Below are 19,338 nucleotides of genomic sequence, written 5' to 3'. Positions count from 1 at the left end.
TAATCCCCCTCCCGGCAGGTCTGGCCTGGGATGGAGAAGCTGCCACTGCTCCCCGATTCAGGCCTCCAAATAAAATTGCAGTCGGGTCCCGATGTCATCATCAGGCCCTGATCTTCATATTTAAAGCAGGATCCCACTTCCTTCCTGAGGATGCCCCGCTTGTCTGCTCAAAAGAGCGAGGTAATTCCTCCCCAAATGCGTGAGTACGGAAGGGGTACTCACGCGTCTGGCCGGAGGAAATGCCGGTTTTCAGCATGCACAGCGCATGCGCTGAAAACCGGCATTTCCTCTCCTCTAACCCAAGAGGTGAAGAGGCTAGCACGTGCGCTGTAGGGGGCAGCGCTTGCGTCTTGGATTTCCTCTGTTTTGGGGGATTTGCGCATGTCTAAAGGCCTCCGGTCTTTACGCTTGTAAAAAGCACACGTAAGTATTTATTTTTACAGGTAAGTGGTGTTTTAGTGTAATTTAGAAAAAAAATTTCCACAGGTTTATTATTTTAAAGAATCTACAATAAGGTAAGTTTAGTTTTAGACACCTTTTATTAAAAATTTATTTTTTTCAAAAAAAAAATTATTGTTTAAATTTTTTTTTTTACTTATTTATACTTAATTTAATGATTGGGATGTTTTTTAAATTTTTATTTAAAGTTTAAATAGTGTTTTGGGCCCCCGTAGTTTTCATGAGTTTGACAGTTCTTACTCTCAAACTCACGAATGAACCTCCCCCTCCCCTGATTGGTTGTACAGTGCTCACCTGATCCCAGCCGGCACATCGCACTAACTACGCCGCTGGATCAGGTAAGCACTGCGCGCTGACATCTGAACCGGGCCTGTGACAGGAAATGCAAGCAGGCCCGGGCTTCAGGTGTCAGCACGCAGGGTGAGTGCAGATCGGGGGCTTGCACGCGCGGCAAGCCCCCGACACCAAGTTCTGGGCCATTATCGGGAAACAGCGGAAAGGCAGCAGGATCAGAGGGGGCAAGTGACTGGCCTCATTTTAACTGTCCCCCACCCCCCACCTGGTTTCTACCAGTGGTGGGGATTTAAAATCAGGCCCAAAGTGTCTGGTAGTAGAAACAGGAAGATATGCTACTGAAAACCTGATGACTACAAACCAGTGAAACGTCCTTTCTATTCTAGCAAAGGAACCATACAAACTGCAAGGCTGATGGCACATTCCAGCGCTTGCAAGACACAAAATGTCTCTACATTCACAGTAATTATTTTGCATTAGACTGTTGGGCTGGGGAAGTTGAGCATTGTTTCTTAACTGGTACTGATTTATAACACCGGATGGAAGGGGGAGATTTGGGGATCAGGAGTTGAGGTTGAAGATCAGCCATGATCTTATTGAATGGCGGAGCAGGCTCGAGGGGCCATATGGCTCCTATTTCTTATGTTCTTACGTTCTTACGTTCTTATTTCATCTGTGTGTTGTGCGTGATGTGATCACAAACATGTCCTTACCTAAGAAAGGATATACTTGCCACAGTTGCCACAGAGGGAGTGTAGCGAAAGTTCACCAGACTGATTCCTGGGAAGGCAGGACTTCCGTATGAGGAGAGATTGGGTCAACTAGGCCTGTATTCACTAGAGTTTAGAAGAATGAGAGGGGTTCTCATTGAAACTTATAAAATTCTGACAGGGCTAGACAGACTGGACGCAGGGGGGTTGTTTCCCCTGGCTGGGGGGGTCTAGAACCAGGGGTCACAGTCTCAGGATACGGGGTAGGACATTTAGGAGAAATTTCTTCACTCAGAGGGTGGTGAACCTGTGGAATTCTCTATCACAGAAGGCTGTGGAGGCCAAGTCACTGAATATATTTAAGAAGGAGATAGATAGTGTGGTGTATGTAACCTGTTCCACCTTAAGAGAACTTAAGCCTGGTCCACCTTAAGAAAGGTACTACTTTCTATGGCTGCTGTATACGTAATACCGGTGGTGACCACACCGGTATATAAGCACAGTGTAATAATATTGTATTCAGTATAGTCCGACCTCCAACCAGTAAAGACCTGTTGAATTTACTCTTGTGGTCTGTGTAGTAATTCTCACTATAACACACAGACTTAACACTGGCGGCGAGTCCGATTCTTACCCTGCTGCAGTAATTTCCACGGCGACTTCGTCCACAGACAGGACGTCGAAGAGAGGTTTCCACCCTCATCACCTACGGGAAGACACGTCGAGCGGCAGGCATCGAGCAACCGGAGTGCAGAAGACATCCTGACCTCGAAGCCTCCATCAGCGACTGTCAGCTTCTTCTACTGCCTCGTGGTGGGTAAGCCGGGCAGCGACGCGACAGAAAGTCAACCGCGTTGGCTGTACAGACGGGGCTGGGAAGACAGAGGAATAAGGGCGGTGAGGTCGATCGCGACCAGAGATAAGGGCCGGGCCGCTTTCGAGCGAGAGGCGCAGCGCGGGACATCGATCGCGACTGGAGATAAGGGCCGCATTCGGGCTAAAGGCGCAGCATCTGGGGAAACTGAAGGCGCGAGAGCCGCGGTGAAGCGGAGACAGCGTCGGGGAACGGGTGAAGACCGCCAAGCGCAGGAAAACCGCCATTTTGTGGGCGGAGGACGACGGCAAGAGCGGGAAGCCGCCATCTTAGATAACATTAAAAATCCGATAAATTGCTACGATGCCTAAACATGGGAACATTAATGCCTTCGACAGTGATATAGAAGACTGGGCTATGTATGTAGAACGCATACAAAACTATTGTAAGGCAAATAAAATTCCTGAGACAGATAAAGCACTAACATTACTAAACTTAATGGGTGCGAAGACATACGGGCAATTGAAACACCTGTTATCACCAGATGAACCGGCGGATAAGACGTTCGAACAGATTGTTACTGTCCTAAAAAATCATCTTAGCCCCACGCCGCTGATGCTAGCGGAACGATTTAAATTTTACGATAGAAGACAGCTGCAAAATGAAAGCAATGCTGAATATTTGATGGAATTACGTAAGCTAGCAAAATATTGTCAGTTTGGAACGGGACTGACAGAGGCACTTCGAGATAGATTTGTGTGTGGTTTATTTAAACAGGATACACAAAGGCGACTGCTCAAGGAGAATGAGCTGTCTCTCGAGAAGGCGGTCACTATGGCAGCAGCACACGAGGCCGCAGCGAGAGGCACGGCAGTAATGCAGCTACGGCCACCGGAACTCGGTAAAAACAAATTGGGTTTGAGTTCTGTCAAATGTTATCGTTGTGGAAAGACAACGCACGATCAGAACCAGTGTTGGTTTAAAAACCAAGAATGCAGAACGTGTGGCAGGCTTGGCCACATAGCTAAAGTATGCCGGTCAGGAAAGAAGACCAGCAATAAAAAGTCACCGCAAGGAAAATATGCAAAGGTACACAAGGTGACAAAGAACAGTTTGACTGAACAGAAGTCAGATTCAGACGCTAGCAGTAATGAACTGGATAGCTTAAGAAAACACAACGTTGGTAAGGATACAGACCTCCAGACAATTTGGGTCACTCTTAAGATAGCAGGAGTCCAAGTAAAAATGGAATTGGACACTGGATCGGCATTGACGGTCATGAATAAGAAAGATTACAGAAGGTTATTCCAACATATTCCCTTACAGGATACGGAGATTATATTGAAAACGTACACGGGGCAAAGAGTGTACCCCATCGGAAAAATAGAGGTAGAAGTGGTCCACAAGGGCGAAGGAAGCCAAGTAATGGACTTATATGTGCTACCTGAAGGAGGTCCACCACTACTAGGACGGGAGTGGATTAGGAAAATGAATATGGACTGGCACTCCTTGAAAGCACTAACGGTAGATTCTGGGGAAACAGCTGTCAAACCTAAACGATTGACGGAAGTTGACCCTGTTGAGTTATTTCATTCGACCATTATCGAGTGTTTACCTGTCACCAACGCAAGTATTGAAAGAGAAACCAGGAACGACCCGACACTGTCCAGAGTCTACGAGGTGACAGTGAAAGGATGGCCAACACGGGGTGATCCTCTGTTACCGGCATTCTCGGCAAGGCGAGACCAGCTGTCCGTCTGCCATGGTACTTTGATGTACGGGACAAGAGTGATTATTCCTCCCAAATTAAGGGAAAGAGTTTTAAAAGAACTACATGAAGGTCATCTGGGGGGAGTTAAAATGAAAAGTCTTGCTAGGGCTTATGTATGGTGGCCGGGTATTGACCAACAGATTGAGGAGTTAACGAAAAGCTGCGCTGGGTGTCAAAAAGTGCAAAATGCACCTCCGATAGCACCGCTACACCCATGGGAATGGCCTTCAGCCCCATGGCAACGCGTACACATTGACTTTGCTGGTCCATTCATGGACTCCATGTTCCTAATCGCGGTGGACGCACATTCCAAATGGCCAGAAGTCATCAAGATGAATACCACTACTTCAGAAAAGACAATTGCGGTGTTAAGAACAATATTCGCAAGGAACGGATTGCCAGAACAGATCTGTTCGGACAACGGATCACAGTTTGTGTCGGAAGAATTACAACAATTCTTAAAGAAGAATGGAGTTAAACATTATACCTCTGCCCCATATCATCCGGCGACAAACGGGTTGGCTGAAAGATTTGTCCAGACATTCAAAAAGGCTATTAAGGCCATGAATGATGATCAGATTCCGCTGCAACACAAGGTCGATAAGTTCCTGATGTCATATAGAAACGCCGATCATGCCGTGACTAACCAAAGTCCTGCCATGATGTTTTATAACAGGAGGTTGTGGTCCAAGTTGGACTTGTTAAAACCAAATGTGCGGAGGGAAGTGGAAAACAAACAGTTTCGGCATATCAACAGCAAGACCACTCGAACTTTCGACGTAGGACAACCAGTGATGGCAAGGGGCTATGGAAACGACAAATGGCAGTCCGGAACAATCCGGGCCAGACAAGGACCTCTGATGTACACTGTAGATATTGGTCATAATGTGATAAGGCGTCATGCGGATCAACTGGTAGAGTCGAGAGCAAGGGTCGAACCCATGGTTGTGACCGAGACAGCTGTGGAAGACGTTCATGAACCTGAAGCATCTACCTCGGCCGAGAATGTATTTGATGATGATGACACCCAATACATTGGCAACCAACTAGAGGAGGCACCTCAACAACAAGAATCAGAGACCACTGAAAGGCGTTATCCAAGCCGAGTCAGAAAGCCTCCTGAGAGACTGAACCTTTGAACTGTTATACCTGAAGTTATATATGTATATATGTTATGTTTATTTGGGGATATGACTGTTAAGCTAAAAAGGGAGGATTGTGGTGTATGTAACCTGTTCCACCTTAAGAGAACTTAAGCCTGGTCCACCTTAAGAAAGGTACTACTTTCTTTGGCTGCTGTATACGTAATACCAGTGGTGACCACACCGGTATATAAGCACAGTGTAATAATATTGTATTCAGTATAGTCCGACCTCCAACCAGTAAAGACCTGTTGAATTTACTCTTGTGGTCTGTGTAGTAATTCTCACTATAACACACAGACTTAACAGATAGATTTCTAGAAACATAAGGCATCAAGGGGTATGGGGAGAGAGCGGGAATATGGTATTGAGAGAGAGGATCAGCGATGATCATATTGAATGGCGGAGCAGGCTCGAAGGGCTGAATGGCCGACTCCTGCTCCTATTTTTCTATGTTTCTATATTTCTAAACAGATTTAGTTTCATGAACAGAGAGAGAAGTCCAATACTCAGGCTCTTGGCTGAATGTGAGATCAATATAAATGGACACAGAATCTCTTGAGATTAATAGAATGTGCAGATTCTGTACTGTCGCCAAGAATCTCAACAGCTGTTTAGTTGTGGTACGTGAGGAGCAGGGGAAGGAGAGAGCGGAGGGCTGAGAGGAGACCAAAAACAAAGCATGAAACAGCAGAGAGAAAGAAACACCACCATAAGGAAATGTAAGGCAGAAACGGAGACAAAGGTATCTTATCTATCGAATTTTCTGCCCCCTCCCCAAAGGTTTGATTCTCGCTGGGGTGCGGGTGAGCCACACCAAAGTTCTGGTGCCTCTCCCAAGTGGCCAAGCTTCATGTTTGATGCATGGGTAGTACCGTGGTATTGGCAGGCTATTCCATTATGGTAGAATGGCACAGTTCTTACCCAATATCTGGGGTTAAATTATGAGGACAGGTTGCATGGACTAAGCTTGAGTTTAGAAGATTAAGGGTAATCTAATTGAGGTGTTTATAATATTAAAAGGAGTCAATAGGGTAGATATGGAGAAACTAAATCCTCTGGTGGGGGAATCAAGAACAAGGGGGCATAATCTTAAAATTATATCTGGGCCGTTCAGGGGTGATGTCAGGAAGCACTTCTTCACACAAAGGGCAATGGAAACTTGGAACTCTCTCCCCCAAAAGGCTGTGGATGCTGAGGACAATTGAAAATGTCAAAACTGAAATTGGTAGATTTTTGTTAGGAAAGGGTATTAAGGGGTATGGAACCAAGGCGGGTAAATGGATTTGAGGCGCAGATCAGCCGTGATCTAAATGAATCGCAGAGCAGGCTCAGGGGGCTGAATGGCCTCCTCCTGTTCCTAATGTTCTTAATGTTCCTTGTTTCGAACCACACACAAGCATGGTTTACCAATCTCTAACCCAGAGGCACTAAAACCAATCATTGGACCTCAATTGCTGCTGTTAGTGAACTCTGTATAACCTGGGGAGCTGCATTAGGGTTAGAGACAATGGGCTAGATTTTCAGTATAGACAGTTTTGGGGCGCTAACCTTAGCGCCCGCCCGAAGTTAGCGCCCGCCCCAAAGTAGCGCCCCGTTGCCGGAAATTCAGTGGTTTCGCCCTAAGAGATTGGTGGAGCGCTAAAAGAGGCGTTCCACTCCTATCTTTAGGCGCTAAGCCGGCGGTCCAGAGGGATAGCGCCCAGGCGGGGCGCAGCGCGGGTGCGGTCATTTTTGGACTGACAGCAGACCCCGTGGCGCCGACCAGCTTTTAAAGGGGGAAGGGACGAATTGGTCTGCTGCCACGCCCTGCACACTGCAGCCTTGCAAAGAGGCCTCAACACTGCTGCTCAGCCCCAGGGAGTCATGGCAACGCCAGAGAAGGCCCGTCAGCGTGCCCTGCGCTTCTCAGAGGGTGATCTGGACATAATGGTCACAGCTCTGGAGGTGAGGCGCAAGATCTTGTTCCCAGAGAGTGGGAGGAATCCAACCCACCACGACTACACCAAAGCCTGGAAGCAGATCGCCCAGAGGGTGACGTTCACCGGCGATGCCCCCAGGACCCACAAACAATGTCGTAAAAAATACAACGATCTGACCAGGATTGTGAAGGTGAGTAGCCTTTCCAGTCTCCTCCTCATTCTTGCATGTACACCTGACATGATGGGCAAAGGGAGCTGAAAGTCCTATTGGCCAGCCCTCAGCCAGCAGCATTGGGGCAGTCATGAGCATCACATGGCCATTCGGCACTCTACACTTTGTCCAAGCTATTCCACCATGGGAGGCAGTGCACACTACATCAGGGCTTCACTCTGTCCACGCTATTCCACCATGGGAGGCAGTGCACACTGCATCAGGGCTTCACTCTGTCCACGCTATTCCACCATGGGAGGCAGTGCACACTACATCAGGGCTTCACTCTGTCCACGCTATTCCACCATGGGAGGCAGTGCACACTACATCAGGGCTTCACTCTGTCCACGCTATTCCACCATGGGAGGCAGTGCACACTACATCAGGGCTTCACTCTGTCCAAGCTATTCCACCATGGGAGGCAGTGCACACTACATCAGGGCTTCACTGCGCACTTACAGCCCGTCCTTTCTCTTGCAGGCTAAAGTAGCATTTAATCGCCAGGCGCGTGCCAGGGGTGGCCGCGCCAAGCTGCAGAAGCTCACTCGGCTGGAGGAGCGCGTGTGTGTGCTCATGGGAGCCCGTGTGATTGTCCCCACAGCGTGCGGAGTATCCGACCCTCCACTGCCCGGCAATGGTAAGGACTTCGCCTTTTGGCCCTCTCGCGTCGCACTGGCCCATCCGAGCTACCTCCTTTGCCACTGTCCCACCAATGCGCTGAATGCCACCAGTCCTAACTCCCTCGCTGACGCCGTCTCCTCACTCTGAAGCTACTCTTGTGCATTCCTGCTTTCAGCTGGTGACGACCAGGACCCTGAAGCTGCCAGTGACAGCACCTCTGACCAGGAGGAGGAGGAGGAGCAAGCCGGACCTTCGGGGGAACAGTCACGTCCCGCAGGAGAGGAGGAAATGCTTGACACTTCCTCACTGGACGAGTGCCTGGAGGAACTGTCGCAGGGCAATGCAGCTTCTGGGACCAGTGGCGTCCAGCCACCCAGGAGCTGTGCGCGTGGCCCGCGGCCTTCCCCCCAAAGGGGGGAAGGATCAGAGGGGAGTGCTGCTGATCGGCACACTCGCCGCCACCAACGCGGCAAGGGTCCCCTAGTTCGGCCCCCTCCTCCCCAGCGGGAGAGTCGCAACTCCAGTCCGGACACCTTCACCTCGGAGGAGGTGCGGAAGCTGGATAAGATGGCCGAGGATTCGGACCGGCACCACACGGAGCTCATGAGCGTGGTGGGGCGCATGCCTGAGGCCATCGAGTCGCTGGCGACCAGTGTGCGCGAGTTCGGGGCAGCAACTGCCGCGAGTGGCCGCATGCTGACTGATGCCGTCAAGACCCTGGCGGCTGTGATGCGCGCGCACACCAGGACCACAGGGGCACTCACTGCTGCCACACGCGCTGTCTCAGGCAGGCATCGCCAGGGCAGCCGCCGCGCTGGACCATCCCAGCAAGCCGCCCCTCGGCTGATTGTTGCGGATCCTGCAGTGCGGGCCCGGCCGAGTGCCACCGCGCCACAGCACCAGCCAGCGCATCCCAGACGCCAGCTGGCCCACATTGCGCCATCCGTCGCCGCCATTCCCCCACTGGGGCGTCAAGGGCAAGCGGCTGCAGCTGATGGTGGCCAGGCTCAGGTGCGCCACTCAGCAGACGGCCCCTCGAGGCCCAAACGCCGTGTAGGCCGCCCCCCAGCGGCATCTGGCGGAAGGGCGTCTGAGCCTCAGGCGCCTTCCCCCAGCCTCGCAGCAGCCACTGGGCAGAGCTTGCGAAGGAGCAGCAGGCCGGGCAGGGGAGGCAAAAGGCTGGGCAAGGTCTCGCCCTCGCGGGCCACTCAGTAGAGGGTGTGGGCAGCTTTCCTTTTATATGGCGGTGGCCATCTTTATTTTGCCCATGGTTGTGTTGTTGGAGGGCTTATTTTTTGCGTTAGGCCGACGTTGAGGCCCGGTTTGAAGAAAGGTGGAGTGACTCCTCCCCAGTTTGTGGGAGTGAGTCGTTTGTTGGGCTTTTTGTGGGGCCCGTTTATTGTTTTTGGGGATTCATGTGGGAAGGGCTTTTCATTTTTGTGTAATAAAAAATTATCTTTATTCATGCAGTCTCCATGGTTGTTCTTCTTAGTGTTTGTTGGCTTCGCCGGCTGAGGGGTTGCGGAGCGGCTGCATTCATCTTCCCTCATGGCCCCTGGCCATTCCCTGACAGGGGGCTTAGAAGTACCGTGTAATAAGGTGGCGTCGTGCGGCCCTTGGCCCTGGTCGCTCCCTCCTGGGAACGTACTCCTGCTCCTCCTCCTCCTCCTCCTCATGCTCCTCCTGCTCCTCCTCCTGAGGTGCTGGTCCAACGTCAGGTGGCAGTGCCTGAGTCCTGCGGATAGCCAGGTTGTGTAGCATGCAGCAAACCACCACAAATTGGGAGACCCGGTCCGGCGAATACTGGAGAGCTCCTCCGGAGCGATCAAGGCAGCGGAACCGCTGCTTGAGGACCCCAATAGTTAGCTCGATGATGTTGCGGGTGGTTTGATGGCTCTCGTTGTAGGCCTCTTCAGCAGCGGTCCTGGGCGCGCGGAGCGGGGTCATGAGCCAGGTGCACAAAGGATAGCCTTTGTCCCCGAGTAGCCATCCTCTTGGGGGAGGCTGTGCCTGGAACATGTCATGCACAGTACTCTGCCGCAGGATAAAGGCATCGTGGCTGCTGCCTGGGAAGCTGGCATTGACTGCCATGATGCGCTGCTTGTTGTCACAGACCAGCTGCACATTCAGAGAATGGTAGCCCTTCCTGTTGCGATACTGCTCGCCATGCTCCAGAGGGGCCCGCAAAGCCACATGCGTACAGTCAATGGCGCCCTGCACCAAGGGGAATTCCCCGAGTCTGGAAAATCCCAATGCGCGCTGCTGCTGGCTCTCCAGTGCCGTGGGGAAGGAGATGAATTGGCTTCTCCTTCTGAACAGTGCTTCGGTCACCTGGCGGATGCAGCGATGCGCGCCGTACTGGGAGATGTTTGCTATGTCCCCAGCAGCGTATTGGAAGGAGCCGGTGGCATAGAAGTTCAATGCCACCGTCACCTTCACTTCCACCGACAGAGACGTCCTGCACCTGAGCTTTGGCTGCAGATCTCGGCGAAGCAGGTGGCAGATCTCTGCAATCACCTCCTTTCGGAATCGGAGCCTTTTAACACATCGCGCGGCACTCATGTTTAGGTAGGAGCGCTGCTGGCGGTATAGCCTGACTGGGTAAGGCCTACGTGGCCGACGCCTGTAGCCCCCTCTGCCTCTAGCCAGGGCTGCCCCTCTCACAATGCGTCTGTGAGCCCTACGGACATGGAGCTGCAGCTCCGCGTTGGCACCCCATGCAACCCCCATCAAATCCTGGCAAACACTCTAATTTCCAAAAGGCCACTTGCAGCGCTCTGGCCTGAGTCCAAAAATACCTGGCTCTTGCTGCTTGAAACCAGTTAGCTATCCTCCTTGTTGTGTCTCCAGAAATGCGTTGCACAAGAGTGTTTTCTGAAAAAAGGCTGGCCTTTATACTGGAGAGTACGTCCCCTTTAATTTGCGCCCCCCGGGGCCCACGTTGGTTGTGTTGCGTTCCTTTTTCCAAATGCTCCGGCCGCCAGCTGCACAATGGGGTGGTCCGACTGAAGTTTGGAATCGGGGCGCACAAAGGGCGTTGCACGAGGATGTGACGTCATTTTCTGCGCGCGCATCCGGGCGGGCGCTAAACTTTGCGCCGGCGCTAACGGGCAACTTAATTTGGGGCGGGGCGCAAACTGCACTGCGCCCGGGCGCTACACGCATAGCGCCCGAAAATCACTTCTCTTAAGGCGCTAACTGCTGGCGCAAGCGACTGAAAATCTAGCCCAATGTATTGTGTTTGTTAATCTCAGAGACGCTCAGATTTCATTAGCACAAACTCCATGTCCGCCGCGGAGCCTGAATATTGGACTTTCCCGGGAACTCCTTCCTTAGGAGGCGATTTCCTCTGTGCAGTCTGTTAATGAAACTGAAAATCTATTTATAAAGGACAAGTTTATGATTGCTCTACATTCTGGTCCAGCAAGATTTAGTTACACCTCAATTTTGAACCTTCAGGCCAAAATGGAAGCTAGCAAGATGAGACTAAATGGTAAATTACAAAACTGAGAATCTTACCTCACAAATGAATAGAAAGATAGATAAATTGATAGATAAATAGACAGACAGGTGATGGGGGTCGTAGATGTTTTGGAAGGAGCAAATAGCCTGCCATCAGGTGTACTTTTTTTTGTGATCTTGGATTTAGAAAATACACCCATACAAGTAAAAATCCATGGGGTTTGCTCTGCCACACTTTACTGGGTGTCAATTGTGCACACACAAGAAAATATATGGCAAAATAGATCCAGAATAGTCGGGAACACAGGGAGAGCATGTGATAAGCAGATAAACGGGGCGAAATTTGGTTACGCCGCGTTTGGGGCGGTAACCAAATTAGCGCTGGATATTTAGCACCCAGGGCGAGGTGTAAATCATGTAATTCGGTGGGGGGGGGTGTAAATCAGGGTGTGTAAATCAGGGTGTGTAAATCGGGGGGTGTAAATCAGGGTGTGTAAATCGGAGGGGTGTAAATAGGAGGGGTGTAAATCAGGGTGTGTAAATCGGAGGGGTGTAAAGCAGAGGGGTGTAATTCAGGGTGTGTAAATCGGGGGTGTAAATCAAGGTGTGTAAATCAGGGTGTGTAAATCAGGGGTGTAAATCAGGGTGTGTAAATCAGGGTGTGTAAATCAGGGGGGTGCAAATTGGAGGGGTGTAAATCAGGGTGTGTAAATCAGAGGGGTGTAAATCGGAGGGGTGTAAATCGGAGGGGTGTAAATCAGGGTGTGTAAATCAGAGGGGTGTAAATCAGGGTGTGTAAATCAGGGTGTGTAAATTGGGGGTGTAAATCAGGGTGTGTAAATCGGAGGGGTGTAAATGGGGGGGTGTAAATTGGGGGGTGTAAATCGGAGGGGTGTAAATCGGAGGGGTGTAAATCAGGGTGTGTAAACCAGGGTGTGTAAATCGGGGGGTGTAAATCAGGGTGTGTCAATCGGGGTGTGTAAATCGGGCTGTGTAAATTGGGGTGTGTTAATCGGGGTGTGTAAATCAGGGTGTGTAAATCAAAGGGGTGTAAATCAGGGTGTGTAAATCGGGGGGTGTAAATCAGGGTGTGTAAATCGGGATGTGTAAACCAGGGTGTGTAAATCGGAGGGATGTAAATCAAGGTGTGTAAATCAGGGTGTGTAAATCGGGGTGTGTAAATCGGAGGGTTGTAAATCAAGGTGTGTAAATCAGGGTGTGTAAATAGAAGGGGTGTAAATCAGGGTGTGTAAATCAGAGTGTGTAAATCTGGGTGTGTAAATCGGAGGGGTGTAAATCAGAGTGTATAAGTCGGGGTGTGTAAATCGGGGGGTGTAAATCAGGGCCTGTAAATCAGAGGGGTGTAAATCTGGGTGTGTAAATCGGAGGGTGTAAATCAGGGTGTGTAAATCAGGGTGTGTAAATCAGGGTGTGTAAATCGGGCTGTGTAAATTGGGGTGTGTTAATCGGGGTGTGTAAATCAGGGTGTGTAAATCAGGGTGTGTAAACCAGGGTGTGTAAATCGGAGGGATGTAAATCAGGGTGTGTAAATCAGAGTGTGTAAATCTGGGTGTGTAAATCGGAGGGGTGTAAATCAGAGTGTGTAAATTGGGGTGTGTAAATCGGGGGGTGTAAATCAGGGCCTGTAAATCAGAGGGGTGTAAATCTGGGTGTGTAAATCGGAGGGTGTAAATCAGGGTGTGCAAATCGGAGGGATTTAAATCTAGGTGTCTAAATCAGAGGGGTGTAAATCAGAGGGGTGTAAATCGGGGTGTGTAAATCGGAGGGGTGTAAATCAGGGAGTGCAAATTGGAGGAGTGTTAATCTGGGTGTGTAAATCGGAGGGATGTAAATCTGGGTGTGTAAATCGGAGGGGTGTAAATCAGAGTTTGTAAATCGGAGGGGTGTAAATCAGGGTGTGTAAATCAGAGGGTGTAAATCAGGGTGTATAAATCGGAGGTGTGTAAATCAGGGTGTGTAAATCGGGGTGTGGAAATTGGAGGGGTGTAAATCAGGGTGTGTAAATCGGAGGGGTGTAAATCAGGGTGTGTAAATTGGGGGGTGTAAATCAGAGGGGTGTAAATCAGGGTGTGTAAATCGGAGTGGTGTAAATCAGGGTGTGTAAATCAGGTTGTGTAAATTGGAGTGGTGTAAATCAGGGTGTGTAAATCAGAGGGGTGTAAATCTGGCTGTGTAAATCGGAGGGGTGTAAATCTGGGTGTGTAAATCGGAGGGGTGTAAATCCGGGTGTGTAAATCAGAGGGGTGTAAACCAGGGTGTGTAAATCAGAGGGGTGTAAATCAGGTTGTGTAAATCAGAGGGGTGTAAATCAGGTTGTGTAAATCGAGGTGTGTAAATCAGAGGGGTGTAAATCTGGGTGTGTAAATCAGAGGGGTGTAAAACAGGGTGTGTAAATCGAGGTGTGTAAATCAGATGGGTGTAACTCTGGGTGTGTAAATTATAGGGGTGTAAATCGGAGGTGTTTATATCAGGGTGTGAAAATCGGAGGGTTGTAAATCAGGGTGTGAAAATCGGAGGGGTGTAAATCTGGGTGTGTAAATCGGGGGGTGTAAATCAGAGGGGTGTAAATCTAGGTGTATAAATCGGGGGGTGTAAATCCGGAGGTGTAATTCAGGGTGTGTAAATTGGAGGGGTGTAAATCAGGGGGTGTAAATCAGAGAGGTGTAAATCAGGGTGTGTAAATCGGGGGTTGTAAATCAGGGTGTGTAAATCAGAGGGGTGTAAACCTGGGTGTGTAAATCAGAGGTGTGTAACCCAGGGTGTGTAAATTGGAGGGGTGTAAATCTGGGTGTGTAAATCGGAGGTGTGTAAATCAGGGTGTGTAAATCGGGGGATGTAAATCAGGGTGTGTAAATCGGAGGGGTGTAAAACTGGGTGTGTAAATCGGGGGGGTGTAAATCTGGGTGTGTAAATCGGGGTGTATAAATCTGGGTGTGTAAATCAGGGTGTGTAAATCTGGGTGTGTAAATCGGAGGGATTTAAATCTAGGTATGTAAATCAGAGGGGTATAAATCAGGGGGGTGTAAATCGGAGTGTGTAAATCGGAGGGGTGTAAATCAGGGTGTGTAAATCGGGGGGGTGTAAATCAGGGTGTGCAAATCGGAGGGGTGTATATCTGGGTGTGTAAATTGGAGGGATGTAAATCTGGGTGTGTAAATTGGAGGGGTGTAAATCAGGGTGTGTAAATCGGAGGGATGTAAATCTGGATGTGTAAATCGGAGGGGTGTAAATCAGGGTGTGTAAATCGAGGTGTGTAAATCAGAAGGGTGTAAATCAGGGTGTGTAAATTGGGGTGTGTAAATCTGTGTGTGTAAATCGGAGGGATTTAAATCTAGGTGTGTAAATCAGAGGGGTGTAAATCAGAGGGGTGTAAATCGGGGTGTGTAAATCAGAGGGGTGTAAATCAGGGTGTGCAAATCGGAGGGATATAAATCTAGGTGTGTAAATCAGAGGGGTGTAAATCAGAGGGGTGTAAATCGGGGTGTGTAAATCGGAGGGGTGTAAATCAGGGAGTGCAAATTGGAGGAATGTAAATCTGGGTGTGTAAATCGGAGGGATGTAAATCTGGGTGTGTAAATCGGAGGGGTGTAAATCAGAGTGTGTAAATCGGAGGGGTGTAAATCAGGGTGTGTAAATCAGAGGGGTGTAAATCAGGCTGTGTAAATCAGTGTGTGTAAATCAGAGGGGTGTAAATCAGGGTGTGAAAATCAGAGAGGTGTAAATCAGGGTGTGTAAATCAGGGGGTGTAAATTGGAGAGGTATAAATCAGGGTGTGTAAATTGGAGGGGTGTAAATTTGGGTGCGTAAATCTGGGTGTGTAAACCGGAGGTGTGTAAGTCAGGGTGTGTAAATCGGAGGGATGTAAATCAGGGTGTGTAAATCGGAGGGGTGTAAACCAGGGTGTGTAAATCGGGGGATGTAAATCAGGGTGTGTAAATCAGAGGTGTGTAAACCAGGGTGTGTAAATCGGAGGGGTGTAAATCTGGGTGTGTAAATCGGAGATGTGTAAATCAGGGTGTGTAAATCAGAGGGGTGTAAACCTGGGTGTATAAATCAGAGGTGTGTAAACCAGAGTTTGTAAATCGGAGGGCTGTAAATCTGGGTGTGTAAATCGGAGGTGTGTAAATCAGGATGTGTAAATCGGGGCGTGTAAATCAGGGTGTGTAAATCAGAGGGGTGTAAATCTGGGTCTGTAAATCGGGGTGTGTAAATCTGGGTGTGTAAATCAGGGTGTGTAAATCTGGGTGTGTAAATCAGAGGGATTTAAATCTAGGCGTGTAAATCAGAGGGGTGTAAATCAGAGGGGTGTAAATTTGGGTGTGTAAATCGGAGGGGTGTAAATCAGGGTGTGTAAATCGGAGGAGTGTAAATCAGGGTGTGTAAATCTGGGTGTGTAAATCGGGGTGTGTAAATCGGAGGAGTGTAAATCAGGGTGTGTAAATCTGGGTGTGTAAATCGGTGTGTGTAAACCTGGGTGTGTAAATCTGGGTGTGTAAACCGGGGTGTGTAAATCGGAGGGGTGTAAATAAGGGTGTGTAAATTGGGGGGTGTAAATCAGGGTGTGTAAATCGGAAGGGTGTAAATTTGGGTGTGTAAATCGGAGGGGTGTAAATCAGGGTGTGTAAATCGGAGGGTTGTAAATCAGGGTGTGTAAATCGGGGTGTGTAAATCAGAGGGGTGTAAATCGGGGGGGTGTAAATCAGGGTGTGTAAATCGGAGTGGTGTAAATCGGAGGGGTGTAAATCAGGGTGTGTAAATCGGAGGGGTGTAAATCGGGGGGTGTAAATCAGGGTGTGTAAATCGGGGGGTGTAAATCAGGGTGTGTAAATCGGAGTGGTGTAAATTGGAGGGGTGTAAATCAGGGTGTGTAAATCGGAGGGGTGTAAATCGGGGGGTGTAAATCAGGGTGTGTAAATCAGATGGGTGTAAATCAGGGTGTGTAAATTGGAAGGGTGTAAATCGGGGAGGTGTAAATCAGGGTGTGTAAATCGGATGGGTGTAAATCGGAGGAGTGTAAATCAGGGTGTGTAAATCGGATGGGTTAAATCAGGGTGTGTAAATCAGAGGGGTGTAAATCAGGCTGTGTAAATCAGTGTGTGTAAATCAGAGGGGTGTAAATCAGGGTGTGAAAATCAGAGAGGTGTAAATCAGGGTGTGTAAATCAGGGGGTGTAAATTGGAGAGGTATAAATCAGGGTGTGTAAATTGGAGGGGTGTAAATTTGGGTGCGTAAATCTGGGTGTGTAAACCGGAGGTGTGTAAGTCAGGGTGTGTAAATCGGAGGGATGTAAATCAGGGTGTGTAAATCGGAGGGGTGTAAACCAGGGTGTGTAAATCGGGGGATGTAAATCAGGGTGTGTAAATCAGAGGTGTGTAAACCAGGGTGTGTAAATCGGAGGGGTGTAAATCTGGGTGTGTAAATCGGAGATGTGTAAATCAGGGTGTGTAAATCAGAGGGGTGTAAACCTGGGTGTATAAATCAGAGGTGTGTAAACCAGAGTTTGTAAATCGGAGGGCTGTAAATCTGGGTGTGTAAATCGGAGGTGTGTAAATCAGGATGTGTAAATCGGGGCGTGTAAATCAGGGTGTGTAAATCAGAGGGGTGTAAATCTGGGTCTGTAAATCGGGGTGTGTAAATCTGGGTGTGTAAATCAGGGTGTGTAAATCTGGGTGTGTAAATCAGAGGGATTTAAATCTAGGCGTGTAAATCAGAGGGGTGTAAATCAGAGGGGTGTAAATTTGGGTGTGTAAATCGGAGGGGTGTAAATCAGGGTGTGTAAATCGGAGGAGTGTAAATCAGGGTGTGTAAATCTGGGTGTGTAAATCGGGGTGTGTAAATCGGAGGAGTGTAAATCAGGGTGTGTAAATCTGGGTGTGTAAATCGGTGTGTGTAAACCTGGGTGTGTAAATCTGGGTGTGTAAACCGGGGTGTGTAAATCGGAGGGGTGTAAATAAGGGTGTGTAAATTGGGGGGTGTAAATCAGGGTGTGTAAATCGGAAGGGTGTAAATTTGGGTGTGTAAATCGGAGGGGTGTAAATCAGGGTGTGTAAATCGGAGGGTTGTAAATCAGGGTGTGTAAATCGGGGTGTGTAAATCAGAGGGGTGTAAATCGGGGGGGTGTAAATCAGGGTGTGTAAATCGGAGTGGTGTAAATCGGAGGGGTGTAAATCAGGGTGTGTAAATCGGAGGGGTGTAAATCGGGGGGTGTAAATCAGGGTGTGTAAATCGGGGGGTGTAAATCAGGGTGTGTAAATCGGAGTGGTGTAAATTGGAGGGGTGTAAATCAGGGTGTGTAAATCGGAGGGGTGTAAATCGGGGGGTGTAAATCAGGGTGTGTAAATCAGATGGGTGTAAATCAGGGTGTGTAAATTGGAAGGGTGTAAATCGGGGAGGTGTAAATCAGGGTGTGTAAATCGGATGGGTGTAAATCGGAGGAGTGTAAATCAGGGTGTGTAAATCGGATGGGTTAAATCAGGGTGTGTAAATCGGGGGGTGTAAATCAGGCTGTGTAACTCGGATGGGTATAAATCAGGGTGTGTAAATCGGGGGGTGTAAATCAGGGTGTGTAAATCAGGGTGTGTAAATCGGGGGTGTAAATCAGGGTGTGTAAATCAGGGTGTGAAAATCAGGGGTGTAAATCAGGGTGTGTAAATCAGGGTGTGTAAATTAGGGGTGTAAATCAGGGTGTGTAAATCGGAGGGGTGTAAATCAGGGTGTGTAAATCAGATGGGTGTAAATCAGGGTGTGTAAATTGGAGGGGTGTAAATCAGGGGGGCGTGTAAATCAGGGTGTGTAAATTGGGGGGGGTGGGGGAAGCGGTAAAGTGAACCTTCAGCCCCACTGTTGCCGGAAGTCCTGAGACTTTCACTCTCTGAGTAACTCTGCCCACTAATGCCATGGAATGACAGTGTGGTGCAGCATTGCATCTTCTTTAAACCTACATCCTAACACCAAGGAGACTTTGCTGTAAGCGTTGCCTGACTCCTGCTGGTGGCAGCTGTACTGCCCCTCCCGGGATAGGTTGACGCTGAAAAGGGTGAGGGTTGATCCAGTCAGTTCCATGTCTCTGGCCTCGATGATTTTTGAGCTATTCAGCCTCCATTCAGCCGTTCCATTCCCCATGTTGTTGCAGCTGAGCGTGATGCTCCTCCCAATCTGACCATACTGTGTGATAACACCTGAAACACAAGCAGAAAACACTGTAGGTTTGATGTGACTCAGCAATTTGTGTTTCTTTTTGTGGAAGCACTTATCCCAGGCTCTCCTGCTGGCTACATGCATTGCATCATATGATACTGGGCTATAGAGACCAGGAAGATCCCATGTTCAGTCATTGGGCTGTACTGAATTAGTTGAGGCCACCTTGGGGACACTACAATTATCCTCAATGTCCCCAAGCAAGGGCTATAAAAGATTAGCCAGTGTTCCCACTCCTAATCATGATATACTGGCCTCTCTGGGAGATTGCCAGTGTGGTGATGTTGGATAAGAGCAGATTCACGACTGGCTCTGATGCATTCCACAGTCGAATAGCCTACCAAGATTCAGCATCTAGGCTCAGACATGGAAAATTCATGTGAAACTTAGCTCAATAGCTGCCAGTGCCTTTGGGTACATTGGAGGAGAGTAGAGGAAAAAAATTGAAACTGACCGCTTTAGTTTGGTCTATGTTTCTTGCTGTGTTTTAAAGTATTGCCATTAATAAGTTGTAGAAAATTCTTGTTCCAAATGTCTATGACATCTGTTTCCCCCTGTGCCTTTTATGGAGACATAACATGAATTACACAGACCCTGCAAGTGGTGGACTTTTACTTCATGTTTCCTCTGCACAGTCTGGAACTGCTTCTTCCCAGTTACCGAGTTAATCAAAACCTGCAGATAACCAATAAAACCGATAGATGGCAGGTAACA

The 19,338-nt window shown here is 48.9% G+C and overlaps 1 protein-coding gene across 2 annotated transcripts in view; it reads right to left on the bottom strand.

The window, feature by feature from the left end:
* The window catches only part of LOC147108369 (interleukin-27 subunit beta-like), a 204,690-nt gene that overhangs the window by 145,039 nt on the left and 40,313 nt on the right, over window positions 1-19,338 (bottom strand). For both annotated transcript variants that reach the window (XM_086004971.1, XM_086004970.1), the window contains one exon: window positions 18,369-18,605. In XM_086004971.1, coding sequence (XP_085861097.1) covers window positions 18,369-18,605 — 237 coding nt within the window. The remainder of the gene's footprint in view (window positions 1-18,368; window positions 18,606-19,338) is intronic.

The sequence above is a fragment of the Somniosus microcephalus genome, chromosome 13 (genome assembly GCF_052327205.1).
Source record: "Somniosus microcephalus isolate GS21.2 chromosome 13, FLI_Smic_1.0, whole genome shotgun sequence".
NCBI lineage: Eukaryota > Metazoa > Chordata > Chondrichthyes > Squaliformes > Somniosidae > Somniosus > Somniosus microcephalus.
The sequence above is the reverse complement of the archived record's forward strand: the minus strand, read 5'-3'. Positions and strand labels throughout refer to the sequence as shown.